The sequence below is a fragment of the Polistes fuscatus genome, unplaced genomic scaffold, assembly GCF_010416935.1.
Source record: "Polistes fuscatus isolate 324 unplaced genomic scaffold, CU_Pfus_HIC Scaffold3, whole genome shotgun sequence".
Lineage (NCBI taxonomy): Eukaryota > Metazoa > Arthropoda > Insecta > Hymenoptera > Vespidae > Polistes > Polistes fuscatus.
The window spans coordinates 11579743-11595242 of NW_025113107.1; the positions used below are offsets into that span (position 1 = coordinate 11579743).

At 25.7% G+C, this 15500-nt stretch overlaps 4 protein-coding genes across 5 annotated transcripts; all 4 read right to left on the reverse strand.

Moving 5' to 3' along the window:
* Positions 1–398: 398 nt before the first annotated feature.
* On the reverse strand, positions 399–1645 carry LOC122519261 (39S ribosomal protein L43, mitochondrial). The gene is made up of 4 exons (XM_043638605.1): positions 1406–1645; positions 1148–1254; positions 873–1078; positions 399–777 (listed from the first exon to the last, which is right to left on the reverse strand). Exons 1-4 carry the CDS (start codon positions 1540–1542, stop codon positions 631–633), a joined length of 597 nt encoding a protein of 198 aa, XP_043494540.1. The 5' UTR covers positions 1543–1645; the 3' UTR covers positions 399–630.
* An 843-nt stretch (positions 1646–2488) lies between these two features.
* On the reverse strand, positions 2489–11056 carry LOC122519591 (golgin IMH1-like). Its single transcript, XM_043639159.1, has 28 exons — positions 10970–11056; positions 10315–10414; positions 9045–9134; positions 8673–8973; positions 8528–8596; positions 8284–8449; positions 7927–8152; positions 7674–7827; positions 7469–7598; positions 7073–7366; positions 6843–6995; positions 6515–6687; positions 6100–6382; positions 5882–5996; positions 5677–5791; positions 5476–5601; positions 5052–5402; positions 4800–4970; positions 4569–4724; positions 4372–4479; positions 4017–4292; positions 3882–3945; positions 3658–3799; positions 3452–3566; positions 3187–3287; positions 2966–3104; positions 2778–2881; positions 2489–2673 (listed from the first exon to the last, which is right to left on the reverse strand). The coding sequence occupies exons 2-28, from the start codon at positions 10410–10412 to the stop codon at positions 2601–2603; spliced, it is 4293 nt and encodes a 1430-aa protein (XP_043495094.1). The 5' UTR covers positions 10413–10414; positions 10970–11056; the 3' UTR covers positions 2489–2600.
* Positions 10956–13436, reverse strand: LOC122519592 (palmitoyl-protein thioesterase 1). Of its 2 annotated transcripts, none has more exons than XM_043639160.1 (8): positions 12941–13436; positions 12748–12854; positions 12540–12667; positions 12257–12415; positions 12059–12176; positions 11789–11947; positions 11641–11729; positions 10956–11336 (listed from the first exon to the last, which is right to left on the reverse strand). In XM_043639160.1, exons 1-8 carry the CDS (start codon positions 13083–13085, stop codon positions 11291–11293), a joined length of 951 nt encoding a protein of 316 aa, XP_043495095.1. In that variant the 5' UTR covers positions 13086–13436; the 3' UTR covers positions 10956–11290. The 2 variants fall into 2 exon arrangements, with proteins under 2 accessions (XP_043495095.1, XP_043495096.1); XM_043639161.1 differs by having other exon boundaries at positions 11585–11729.
* Positions 13437–13664: 228 nt separating this feature from the next.
* LOC122519593 (CDK-activating kinase assembly factor MAT1) lies at positions 13665–15444 on the reverse strand. The gene is made up of 2 exons (XM_043639162.1): positions 15000–15444; positions 13665–14896 (listed from the first exon to the last, which is right to left on the reverse strand). The coding sequence occupies exons 1-2, from the start codon at positions 15121–15123 to the stop codon at positions 14058–14060; spliced, it is 963 nt and encodes a 320-aa protein (XP_043495097.1). The 5' UTR covers positions 15124–15444; the 3' UTR covers positions 13665–14057.
* Positions 15445–15500: the final 56 nt, after the last annotated feature.

Sequence of the window (15500 nt, forward strand, 5' to 3'; positions counted from 1 at the left end):
CATTATTCAAGTCTTATATAAAAAGTGTCAAAATATATTTTTGTAGGAGTAAACTATATAAGTAATTAGTTATATATTCAAAGTTTCGTATAGACAAGTGTCTATAAATGTGTCGAAGAAAAAAACTTAATGTCTGAAATTGAAATCTTATTTTATGAAATTGCAAATAATAGGTACATTTGTATGTATCAGATTATGTAACTCTGTGCTTAAAACAGAAAAGAACATTCACAGAATATACTACCTTTTATTATATTTTCTCTGTGTTCAGACCTTGTACTTTAGATTATTTTATATAAATTCATCAAATTTATTATTCAAATCTATTTAAATAAACGAATTACGAAAAAAGCATATTAAAATGAATGTATAAAATTATAAATAATAACAAGATTTAGTAAATTTTCGAAAAATTGGCTTAAATATTTACTGCCATTTAAATAGTTTATATTACAAGTAATTTTTTAAATATTATGTATCGAAAAACCAATGAATTTTAAAACAGTGTTTATCGTGTATTATAAATCCACTAAAGAAGTAATAAAATAATTATTTCTTATAGTAATTTATATATACATGTATTTAAATTTTTATTACTATTCTACATCATTTATAATTTTATGTTTTATATTAATTAGATTTCTCTAAAGTGTTTCTTTGTACTTCAACTTCTTGCTCTTGTTGTTGTTGTTGTTCAGACATTTGCTGGGCTTTAAATAATTCAATTAATTGTTCAGTTGCAGTCGGTTCTGTTTTAACAGCTGCACCGATTTCTTTCTGTAATGTCGATAAATTCGAATTTTAAATATATCTACAGCGCGAAATAAATTTTTGTTAGGTTCAATTACATATAAACATTTAATTATATTTACGTTAGGAAACTGTACTAAATTATGGCTTGGATCTCTAAATGTTAAAGGTGTCCATGGTCCTTGAATAGAAGGAAATTCTGTATGCCAAAATTTTCTTATACGCAGTTTTGGACCATCATGAAATTGAGTACGTAATACTTCCATCCACTTTACGATATCCTCTCTAGCATAATTACTAACATTCATCCATTGTCTCTCTCCGTTTACTATAGAGGATACAATACTTATTTTACTTATAGTATATTATTATCAAATAAAGCATTGTCACTACTTACAATATTCTGCAACTATTACTGGCGATCTATGTCGTCTTGGTTTCAAATATACAACAATACCAGGGTTTTGGTTGGAAAAGTCTATCAAATCATGCTCCAAAAAATCTCTGAATAAAAGTGAAAAATCAATATTAATTTTTTTCATATTATAATAAACAGTACAATAAATAATTCAATAATATATCTATATATGTAGGTCTTTAAAAATAAATTCATTATGTTAACTTAACAAGAAAAAGGAAAGCAACTATAACCTACCTCATTCCTTTATTGGAACCAAGACTTTTACAGAACTTTAATGTCACTCTTTGTAATTGACACACATAACGACCAATTCCAAGTCCTAAAGGAGCACGTGGAAATCCAGATTTAAGAAATAATACTTTATTTGACATTTTTAATTAACTCTAATTATATGATCTCAGAGGTAAAAATAAAAAGGATCATTGCATGCTCCAAATAGGAGCTGTTAAACTTGATCGGTATCGAAATTTTCCAGTTATTCATTCAGTAGATAATTTGACATTTGAACGCCATCTAGATATCAAAGATTCGACTAATTTACGCTCCCTGTTGATAAATGGTAATATCTTTGCTTGTGTGTCATGAAGCCATAAAAGCTTACAAGTTCACATGAGCAGCATTAAAAAGTTAGCATAGAACTTCAACAGCTGAAAAAAGTGAATAAGTGCATTTAATTGCTAGCTATTTGTTAATTCAGAATCCATAATTGCTAACTTTTTAAATTAATTATTTAATTAGTTATTAATAATTATAAATGTGGATACCGTCATGAATGGGAGATATGTTATACGCATGCGCAACCACAAATTCAAAGCGCAAGAACACTTTGAAAAAAATCTTCCACTCATGACGTTTCCACATTTGTAATTATTAATAACTAATTACATAATTAATTAATAAAGTTAGCAATTATGGATTTTAAATAAGCATTTTGTTAGCAATTTAGTGCACTTATTCATTTTTTTTGCTGTTGCAAATTACGTTACTTTACTTAGAAATTAACAAAAAATGTTTACATTTTCAATTATCAATAACTAATTAAATAATTAATTTAAAAAGTTAGTAATTATGGATTCTGAATTAGCAAATAGCTAGCAATTAAATGCACTTATTCATTTTTTTCAACTGTTGAGGTTCTATGCCAACTTTTTAATGCTCATGTGAGCTTTTATGTACTTCTATATTCTTTAGTCATATATACGAAAAATTTTCTGACAATGCATAGAAATATTTTAAACATAATCCATAATAATATTTTACTTATTCGTATTTAATTAAAAAAAATAGAAAAAACATAGCAAAGAAAGATAAGTAAAATTTATATTCGAAGAAGGTATTTTTACTGAATTATAATACATAACTTTAGACATGCTGCAATTGATTTCGTAAATAGGAGAATTGTATAGTTTCAAAATATAATAGTATGAAGTTATGTTTTAGATGTTGTTGAATTTCTTGAAGGTGGTCTGCTGGAATCTCCACCATCAGACTTCTTGCTAGTGCTGTATAAAATAAAATAGAGTAACTGTGTTAAAAATTGTAATTAAAATAATTAAAAAGTTTATAATGAAAACAGTAATAAAATAATTAAATTAATTATATATACCTGCTGCTTCTGTTACCTCTTTTAAACATGTCAGATAATTTCTTTTTTAATTTTTTCTTCTCTTCTTTAACATCTTCATTAATGCTCATTTCAGAGCCTGAAGTCTATAAGAATTGAAATTTAAATATTTACATTTTATTTACAACATAGTTAATAAAAGTAAAATAATACGATTTCGTTTTACTCACTCGATAGTCTAAATTCATGTTTGCGTCGTCAACACTGCTAGATTTAACAAGCTTAGTTCGAATTTTTCCAATTATACCTTTATTGTATTTTTTCTCTCGATGTAACATTTCGCTCTTCGTGGAATCGCCAGACAAACGGCTAATATAAATAACGAAGACAAAATGAAGTAGTACAATTTATTTGTGATATTAATGATTTAATATATTTAAAATACATATACCTATCCACACTAGAATCCCGTTGTGAAGTAAATGCTCGTGGATTGGATTCCAACGATTGTAGACTGGACATGTTACTATCAGTACCCCAAACATTTTGAGACTGAAAAACATATTATTTCATAAATATTTAGTATTATTGTTATATGATATATATGTAATATTCATATATAAAAATAACACATTTTATTAATATATTGCCTATTGTTAAAATAATTATAATAGTAATATTAAATATAACATAGGGATAATAATATTATTATTTACATCTATGCTTCCTCCTCCTGTTGTTTGCTCTAAAGACAAGCTTTTCACTTTCAAACGTGGTTTGGAAGGATTTGGACTCGTGCCTCTTCTCGTTGTATTATCTACAGATGTTGATCTATAATTAAGAATACATTATTAAAGAAATATATTGTATAGGATCAATCTTTTAAAAAAAGAAACGTTTTCTAATGGTATTAATAATTCACCTTTTACTAAGTTTCATCAACTGCTTAGCACTTATGTTATCCAACGTTTTTTTAGATTCTTTAAGCTCTTTTGCTACATCCATTAATTTCTTTATGGTATATTCTAATTTTTCTGTTCTATTTTCCAAATGCTGCATAGAACCTACATATATGCATAAATATATTATTTATTATACATATGTATTAAACAAATGTTATTACAAGAAAACAGAATTGTAAAATACCGTTTTTATCTTTAATATCATTTTTCGTATCGAGCATAGGTGATGATTCTCTCGATTTAGGACCCTGTAAAACAATATATATTTATGTATATATTTTACTGTTATTAATAGAATTAATTTGATTATATTATATACTTTTAATCTTCTCGGTGGTGTTGGCGTGTATATTTCTGATTTTTCTGGAGTATGTTCATCATGTAATTCTGGAAATAGTCTTTGAAGATCATCTACTTGTCTTAACAATATATTTATGTTCTTCACTTCGGTATTATCTAATTCTCGTTGACGTAATATTTCATTCTTCAAGTCTTGTCTTTCTTTTTCATGACGTTCTTTTTCGCGTCTCATTCTCTCGTTACTTGTTCTTAATTTCGCGTGAGCATCCCGTAGTTCCAATAAATCACATTGTAACTATTTGAAATATAATAAAATATTGTAAAGATTAAAGAAAGAATATTTGAAAAAATAAACTTATAAAATTTGATCTTACTTCTATTAATTTTTTCTTATTTTCTTCTTTTTCTTCGTCAAATGCTTTCTTTAATTGATCTTGCTTTCTTTTATTTTCAAGACGTTCCTTAGCACGTTCTCTTTCAATCTGTAATGCAAAATTCATTTGAAAATATTCATTATTTTCATTATTATTATAATATTAAATCATTTAAATGCAAAATTAAAATTTTAAACCTCGAACAATGTTTGCCTCAAATCTCTTGCAAGAGTAGCTGTTTCTTCTAATAATCTTTGTTGTTCTTTTCTTTCCTTTTGCCAAGCCAATTCCATGCGTACTTTAATGCCTGGAATTTTTGATCGTCCACTCGAAAGAATACGTTCTTCTTCAAGCTGAAATTTGTATAAATATATATAATTTTGAAAATATTTTTAATGAAATAATTGTTTTTCTTACATATTACTGACCTCATTAATTCGAGATTGCATTTCAGATAATTTAACATTCCAGGCTGATTTTTCGGAAACTAATGACGTCTTCAATCTAGAATATTCAAGTTTAGTTTCTGAAAGTTCATCTTCCATGCAACTAATTTGTTGCTCTAAAACTGTAATATTAGCCTTAGAGGATTCTTCATCCTATAACAAAATTTTGTTACATCTTTTCTTTTCAAAATATATACATTATAACTTTTTTATATTTCATAACTTAATACCAACCTCATCTGATTTTTCAGAATTTGTATAAGATTGTTTACGTTGTCTAACTGACTTTAGGTCTGCGATTGTCCTTTGGGCACCTTCCAACATATGCTTATACGTGTCTCGTTCACGTTTATAACGTGATAATTGATTTTGTAATGATTGCATTTCGTCACTAATTGCTGTAATTCTGTGTTCATAATGCATTTTACATTGTGCTATATCCGCTTTTTTCGTTTTCTCAATATTGGTCAAACTAGTTTTTAATTTCTGTATTTCTGATTCAAGAGACGTTGTATCAGCTGATAACACTTGATGAGCTTTTGATACAGCATCATAATCTTTTAATTTATTAACTAAATCTTCATTCTATAAGGAGGAAAAATATAAATTTATAAACATAAACAATTTTTTGTTAATTAGTTATACATTATTCACTTACTACTTCTCTTGCATTATCTAATCTTTTCAACATTACATCGTTCTCTTTTTTCAGGCTATTAATTTCCGTTCTTAAGTCATTAATTAAAGGCTTGTGGGATAATGCTTCGTATTCTTGAATACGTTTCTGTGATAATAATAATATATATGATTACTATATTGATGAATATATACGATTAAATAAAAATCATATTTTAGTTACCTCAAAGCTAGATTTTTCTAATTGCCATTCATTTTCTTTTTCTTTTATTAAATCTTGAAGTGATTTTATTTCTGTTTGATTATTATTTAAATCAGTCTTGTATTGCAATAATGTACTGTAATAATGAGAGTAGATATTACTACTAAACTAAAGAGAATAATACATGCATTATTATATAGCTTCATATTTAATTGATTGAATTTACCTATTTACAGATTGATTTTCCTCTTCAATCTTTTCTTTTAAAACTACTAATGCTTTATTCTTTTCATTTAATTTATCATAGTCCGCATTCATTTTTTCTATTTGATTTGTGAACTCTAAGAAAGATACAATGTTAATATTTAAATTAAAAAAAAAAACAAAGAGAAACTACCATAAATAATTCAAATTTTCGAGCTGTAAAAAAGAAAACTTACTTACTTGAAATTTTATCAGAATAATTTGCTTTCATTTCTTTGATTTTAGTAGCATCTAAACCACTTTTTTCTAGAGACGTTATTTTGCTTTTAAGAGATGCTATTTCAGACTCTTTAGTAGATTTCTCTTTTTCTATTTGAGCAGTTAATTTGTCTTTATCTTTCTTAACATTTGTAAGCTCCGTTTTTAAACTCGCTATTTGTGTTGCCGATGAACGCCTAAGATTTTCCAATTCTTCTTTTAAATGTTTTGCTTCCTTGTCAAGTTGATTTTTGGTCTGTTCTATCTGTTACATAATTTCATAAAATAATATGTAAAATATGGTTACAAAACACTTATAAGAAATGATTAACTGAAAATTTTACAAAATGAAAAAAATAAAGTTACAATTAAACAATAAATCAATAACAATATTTACATTTGATATTGTTTCTGTCATATTTGCTTCCCGTTGAGTACACGATGATAAATCATTTTGTATTTCAGTGCACTTCTTCTTTTCTTGAGATAATTCTTTTTTTAAATCATTAGCTGTTGTCTCTAATCTTTTAATTTTATTTGTATACTCTTTCTCAGAGGACCTTATGGCTTCTATGCTTAAGCAAAAGTTAATTAAAATATTGTATATATTATATCGATATTTTATTATATTATAACAACAAATTTTAAAAAGTATAGTAAAAGAAAACAGTATATATATTAATACAACAAGAAAGGATTACACTATAGTTATAAATCAATCTCACCAGTATCTTTTTTTAACTTTTCCAATTCTTTATAAATTTTAAGCTTTTCAAACGATAATGATAATAATTCTGACTTAAGTTTTTCTTTTTCCTCTTCCCATGCTTTTTTTTCTGTCTCTCTAGACGTTACAGTATAATCCAATTTCTTTTTCACTGTAAATTTATATAATTTATATATTTAAATATATTATTAAAACGTACAAACTTATATCTCAAATAAAAATTCTTACTATTTTGAAAATCCATATTCATTTTATCATCTGTTATTTTTCCTTCGCGATGTTTATCTTTATCTTTGTCTTTGTCTTTGTCTTTTTCTTTATCTTTTCCTTTTTCTTTTCCTTTTTCTTTTTCTTTTTCTTTTTCTTTAATTAACTCCTTAGAAGTATCTTCTAGTTTTTGTTTGATTAATTCATAATCCCGTAATAGAGCATCATATTTCATAGTATTCTCATTGTTTTTCTCACGAGTAATATTTATTTCTTGTCCATCGTTAATATTAGCAAAAAGTGTAATAATATTATCTGGAAATGAATAATCAAGAGTAAACAAGAATATTGAAATTAGATCTGATAATATATAAATAAATATATGCAAATAAAAATAAATAAATAATTAGTAAACACCTATTTGTTTCTGCATATCATCCACCGTTTTTTTAAATTGTACTTTCGTTCCAAGTTCTGTAGGTTTTAAATCAGTTCTTTTTTTGGAATCGTTGTTTATTTTCGTCAACATCTCCTCTATTTTTCTTACCTACATAAATAGGTTGTAAAATAAAAATCAATCATAGTAGAAGATTAAAACATGCGTATTTCAAAAATATTTTACCTCTTGTAATCTTTTTTCAAAATCATTTTTTTCTTTCTGCAATTGTTCTGTCGTTCTTTCTAATTTTCTTAATTTAAATGAAAGAATCCGACTATTTTTATTTGACTGTTCTAAGGACTTTCGTAAGTTAGTGTACTCATTTGCTTGGTCCTCCCTTAAAGACATAAAAATTTCTTTTTTGAATACAGAAATATATGTCTCTTTTGACTTTTAATTATTTTTTTAATTCTATGAATATAATATCAATGGATACCTAAAATTATCTTGCATTTCACATATTTCTTCTTCCAATTCTCGGATTTCTTTCTTCATATCTTCATTTTCATCCATCAAAGATTCGCAAAGAGTTTCCGCTGCTTTTAATTTAGATTTTAAATCTTCACTTGTTTTATCAGTATCGCGTCTATTTAACTTATAACGTGATTCATTTTCTAAGTCTCTTATTTTTGATAATAGCATAGATTTTTCTTCTGTAAGAGCTAAAATTTATGTCTGATGTTAAATTATATTATTATTATTATTATTTTATAAAATACTGTGAAGCATTATTAATTATTTATACATTTTATTCATAACTGCAATTTTTTACTACTGAATTAATATTATATACCTTTTATTGACTTTTCTAATTTAATTACTTCACTCACAGATGTTTTATTCGATATTGTATCCATAGTACTTAAACGACGAAGCAATATTTCACTTTTTTCTTTTTCTAATCTCTGACATTTTTCTTTCATTTCATTTAAATCTTTTCTTAATTTTTTAATCTCACTCTAAAATAAACATGATATAAATTAAAATAATAATTTTTATTTTGTTTTGAAAATAAAAATTTGCAATAGAAATATTACCTCTTCCACGCCATTTTCCAGCCTTTGAATTTCATTTACTGATACAGTTTTTGTAGGAGATTTTTTCACCTAAAATGAAATTTAATATTTGAAAGCTCTAATGCTATTTGTACAACAACTATATACAATGAATAAATAAATATACCTGAATAATAAATTCCACATCGTTCCCTGCAGTATTTTCATTGTTTTTAATAACTTCTTTGATCTGTAATTTTGATGTGGAATCATACAATTGATTTTTAGAAGTAGAATTTTCACCTATTAAAGAAAGCCTTTTATCTTTTGCAGTATTTTGTTTCTGCAATTCTGAGACATCATTAAGTTGATTAGCACTAGTAGAAAAGTTAGACGTTGATACAGAATTGAGCGAAGAATCCAAGTTGGATGATCGAAGATCATTTTTAGTCAAATTTGTCGTCGATGCCCAAGATCTTTTTCCATCGCTATAGTTCAATGATATATTACAATAAAAATTCTATTTATTGATATTTTTGTTTTAATTTAAAATACTTACCGCTCTGATGAACTGTGTAATGAAAGATTAGGCGTCGATGATGTTACGTCCCTTAAGTTACCTCTTTTTTCACCATGATCTTTGTAATCTCTAGTAAATAAATTCTATGTAAATGTATATGTATAAATGTATTTAACAAAAAGTCGTCTGTAGGAAAATATTTATATATTATTATTTATATATTATTATTTATATATTATAATTTATATTGTATAAAACGAAATAAAATTAATTTATTTAATGAGATAAATAGTATTGGTTTAATAACAAAAACGAGAAGAAACATAATGAACGATCAAACGTCATACGATAAAATAATAAAATTTCAAATATACGCGCCATTACATACTACAAAATTCTTCCTTACCGACTGTAATTATTATTTTACCGCTTTTTGTTCTTTGTCTTTCAATGAAACTATTTTATCGACCAAATCTTTTCAGTTAAAAAAAAAATGTTTATATACATTACAGTTATAAAAATAAACTATGATTTTATTTTAGAAAGTCTATAAATTTGGTAACGAAAACTAATGTAATTATTTGAAAAACATGAAGTTTCTTATAATTTTGCTTTTATTTTTCCACTATGAAATTTCATACTTTAATGTTATATAAAACATACTTGTATAATAACTATTTGCATTATTTTTGATTAATAACGTAAGATCGGTAAAATTCCTCTATCTTAAGTATAAATATTCACGTGAAAACTCTGACGCATTTACGTGAACGAATCGTATTTTGGATAAGTTATATATATCTTTTCTATTCTTAGATTTATGCAACGATAGGATATGTGTTTGTCGAATACTATAAATCACTTTAATCTGATAATAAATCACGATAGTTTGTGTATTTGAAAGATGGTAAAAAAACGAGCCATTTATCAATGATTAATTGGTAGATTTATACATATATACATATATGCATACATTGTTACTAATTGAATTTCTTAAATACATGTAATTAGAAACTAAAGAGTTCTCGAAGGATCTGGTTTAGCTCAATCTGTTTATAGAAATCCGCTGTGACCAGTGATTGCGTACCTTGACAAGTTGGCAACACGAATAATGTAATTACCATTTATATTCAAATATACAAATGAGTTTTGATCATTTTTATTATGATCATTTATCGATCTTCGTTATTTTTTAATAGGGCCACGTGCAAAAGAAATAAAATAACTTTATTTTTTATAGTAATTTCAATTTTATTTTATCTAATATATTTATTATTAAATTTAAAAAATAGTAATATAAATATATTACCTGAAGCATCGTTTACATCGTGTTGGCCATCGAACCTGAGGATGGAAACCAAGAGGGCAAAGAGAATCTCCTTTTTTGGAGGAATATGCGTGATGCATTCCTATATTTTAGTTATTTTCAATTAATTAATATATCGTTATTCATTATTTATTTATTTATTTATTAAAATGATATTTTATTTAACTTATAAGTAAAATTATGAAAAATAACAAAAATGCTGGAATTTGAAATTCATTTGATTAGCAATTTATATAATACGAAAAACTTAGAGTACGCATGCGTGATATATGCGTTTTATTTCATTATTAAAGTACTGTATTTAAACAAAATATATAATTTTATGATTCCTTTAAATATAACAAATAATAATTATTCATTTTATTCGTTTAAATATTGCTGAAGAATTTTTTATTTAATGTTATATTTCGAAGTATTCAATTTCGTCTTAATTTAAAATTTTTTCCCGCCAAAGCGATACATTTTAAAATTTTAACAAAATATTCTTTATATAAATATCTATTTCTCGAAATAAATGTATCGCATATGTATGCATGAATAAAATAGAACGTATAATTATATCTTCGTAGATATTTCAATATAGAAGCTACGTACGTATTATAATCAAATTACAAAATCTATTGTTTGATTGACTTACTTTTATTAATTCAAATAATGATTCGCTGAACGAAAAGTACTGTGATTATACATTTTTACAAACAATAGCACTTTTATCATCCATGTTTATGCATAAAACATTTATTAGCTATGAAAAGAAAAATAATAAATGCTTCACTACATAATACGGAATCACTGTTTAATAAGTTTAAATTAAGGCAACATTGTATCAAACTTCTTTTTACTTAAAACTCCATGTTACGTATTCACAACCACATTTGAAACATTTTTCTGTGGCTCGACGTTACGCGGCGTCACTAATAGCACTGAAACTGCTGCTATTGTAGGATCAGTTGAGTAGTCATCGTTGTAAGATCACCTGGACTTTTGCCAGAATGTGTATTTGCCTGAAATATATATATATAATATAATACATATTCCATAGATATTTAATTACATCTTTTGAATGAAAATGGATTAAAATAATTATTATATTTATTTTCTTATACAAAATGTAATAAAAACATAAAATAATTTTATATTTACAAGTTTGTTACAATTTTTAATAACAATAACAATTATTGCATTATTGTATATATATATCACATCTTAATATCATCCAATAAAATTTCATATATATAAAAATTATTATTACACAATTTTATTAATTATTCTTATTTAAGAAACTTCTCCACAATGTCTTTCACGAACCATTCTTCTGTAAATTGTAAATGATCGCCTTCAAGAGAAATAAAATGTATTTTGCCTAATTTATCCATTTCTTGCAATCCCAGACGATCCTAAAATAGAAAAATTATGAAATAAAATATAAATTGATGTAAATTATATTAGTATTTACCTCTTTGTATAAACTAGATTCCTGTAAGCTTTCCAATTCTACGCTTTGGCCAGGTTTATAAAATCCAAACCATCCTGTTTCTTTAGGCTGTACAATAGTATCATTTTCAAACATTACCAGAACTAAAGATTTTAATTTTTTAAGATTACTTTTATATGTCTAGAAAATTGTACAAAACACGGTCATTTATTTTGCCATGAATAATGTATTGATATTATAATCATTAATTATATAAAAATAATTATATTATTTTATATTAAAGCAACATACCTCATTTATATTTAATTCATTATTAATATCTGCTAAAAAACGACTTTTATTTTTATACTCGTCTGTTTTTGTAGAATCATGCCAATACCCTGCTTGGATTATACTTTCTTGGACAAAACTTGATAAAGAAAAAATATATACATTAATAAGATTTCTTAATGCTTTATAGTAATTTTTAAATATAATATATTTAAGTACTTAGTATATGCTGCTGAACTAAGTAGCTGTCTAAAAAAATTACACATTTCATTATTTATAGCAATACAATGTGGTAATCCAAAAACACCTTGATGTTGACCACCAAAAGATATTAAATTTAACATTGGTGGAGTTGTACATCTTTCAGCTACAGCACGTCTGCAAATGGAGTAACAAATTTGTTTATACAAATATTTATAAGATACATGATACAAAATAATTTAAATGAAAATCTAAAGGTTTTCATTAGAATTGTATATATAGAATTTCTGATTCTACTTACAAAAATTGTGCACCCTGGGATAAACCAATTGCATTGTAACCATTTTGCAAGTTTACATCCATTTCTATTTCTTTGCATACTACCTCTACATCATTATTAATATTTCCCAAATAACTTTTTTCTATATCCTATGAACAAATAAGAACTTACTGAATGAATATACTTGATCTTTAATTCTAAAAGTATACTAATTAATAATTAATATTACCACAAATATATTATTTCCTTTATGTATGCATTTGACATAAACTCCAGATATTTTGTCTTCTAATAATTGTTTAATAGAATTGATACCAGGAGCATAACAACTATCACCTATCATTAAAACAAATCATTCATTTCAATTTAAATCTATTTATAATGAATCTTAATAATAAAAATATATAAACATCAATACGTACCCATACCATGCCAGATAACAATTGGCGTGGGAGAATTATAAAGAATAATTTTTATGTTCGTAAAAGTGATAAATATACTTATTGTAAACAATAACATAATGCAACATACTACTGTAAACTTAATATAATATAACATTGCAACCATGATGACAGATTATAAATGAATGCGAATACGTATGTAATTAATAAACTAACAACTTTCCTTTTAAAAAAAAACAGAAATAACCACAATTATTTTACATAATTTACAAAAATTTTAATCGACATCACAATGATAAAAAATAGTTCTGTCATTTATTATTTTATGTAAGGAAGCTCGAAGGATGATACTTCAGCGCCAAGTGTGGGTAAAATATGAACTACAAAATCAACAAGAGAAATCCCCTCTATAGACTACTGTTTTGGTATAAGTATGCACATTTATAAATTTGCTTAAATTTGCATAAGCTTGCACTATTTATCATTTTTTTTCTCTTTTATGTACTCCTAAGATTTCGAATTTTTTCTACAATAATATAAAAATTAATAAAACATAACAGGGTAGAGGAAGGTTTAAGAAAGAAGAAACAAAATATATTATTAGACTATTTTTCTTTCTAAATTAGAAATTCCATGAACACAAAATGTATATATACATTAATTTTTGTTTATATATCTATAACTAGATAACTTCATATTACTATAACTGAAGCAACATTAATCTTACTAAGCGAACATTTCCATACATTGAGAAAAAACCTAACAAGGGAATAGCAAACATGTATAACTTCTGATTTTTTTCGTTACACTACCAAAGCAAAAGACATAAATGAACATAAGAATTTTTGCAAAATTTCTACTCCAAAATTTCTGGAAAATGCAATGTACATTCCTCATAAACCACTGCAAGTGTGCAAAGTTTGAAAAAAATCAGAGGTTGCATATGATTGCCATACCCTTATGAGATAAACATTTTTTATTGCTTGTAAAATTATTAATATCATTTGTTAACTATAGCAGTTGATATAAAGACAATATTTATAGAACTGAGGCACTTACAGCTTTTGGCACATAGTTTGAATGTATTTATACAATAACAATAAAATAAACAAACAAAAAGTTACAAAAATACTTGGAATCAAACTGTTGTAAATTCTGTAGTATGCTGTGAAGGATTGTGATATAAACTAGCCATAGCTTCTTCTAATGCCCTTAAACAAGCAACATGTGCTTTAAATCCTCCTGCTCTTTCCGCTTTTGTCTCTGCACGAACATGCGATATGTATCCTCGAGTTTGAATTTCACGCCAACTAGGAACGTCTGGTCCTTCTGTTTGTTGTCTAATAGGATTATATGTAAACATTGGTCCTTCTTCTACTTTTGGAATTTGCAAGTAGCTTTGCGTTCCTTGTTTTCCAAACTTTATTCCCGTACTAAATTGAGTAGCTTTAGGAGAGGAGGTCCTTGCTTCTTTCTTGGAATTCTGTATCGCTGATGTAAACGTATCAACAATACTTTTAGCATTCCCTTCTGAGAATGTAAGTTCATCTATTAAAGCCTCTTTATCTCTGATTTTTTTCTTCTTTGCTTCCATTTCTTCTTTAGCAAGTTCTAACCGTCTTTCTTCTTCTTGCTGTTTTTCTAATTCTAAAAGTTCTTCCAATTCATATTCCTTTCTACCAAGTTTGGATTTACTCTTATTTATTTGATCCTTGTTATCTTTCTTATACTGATCTATTTTCTTATTTGTTTCAACTACGTCAATATCATTGGCCAAATTGTATATTATGTTTTCAACTGCTTCTAAATAATCATTGTATTCTAGCAATGTAGCAAAATCTTCTTCCTTTTTGTTAAAATCCCTAAGTATCTTTTTTCTTATATTTACTTCCTTCTCTACCATAGGATCTTCAAACATTTGAACACGGAAATTTGTTCTTCGTAGTGGAATATGACATTCTGGGCAGGATCCGGAGCCTTAAAAATAATTATATTTTATAAAATATGATATAATTTGCATGTACAATTGGAACTTTTATAAAATTTTATTAAAGTATATCACACAAATATAACAACAAACCTTTTAAAAATAATAGATCTACACAGCTCTCGCATAGAGTATGTCCGCAAACATTTACCATCATTTTTAATGACGGATTTCGATATTTTGTAGTTTTGCATCTTGGACAAGCTTGATCATCCATTTTGGTCAAATATTTATAAACTAACAACGCTGCTACTATAATACAATTGTATTATAATATAATCGATAAAATATATTTAACTGCATTAACAAATAAAATAATGTTCTATAATCTTGAAACACAACAAATTATTCAGTAACAAATTAATCATTTTAAATAGATAGATATAAATAATGAGATATATAATCGTAATCCGGTTAATAATTAATTAATATTAATAATAATAAAACATATAAAAAAATACCACTCCTGTAACTTGTTTACGAACAACATTTGACTCTAACCCTCAAAACCTTACTTTAGATTTTTCTGATGAGTATAACAACGAGTTTCAAACTTGCCATTCATGAAAATGTGTCTTAAGATTACTTTTGTAA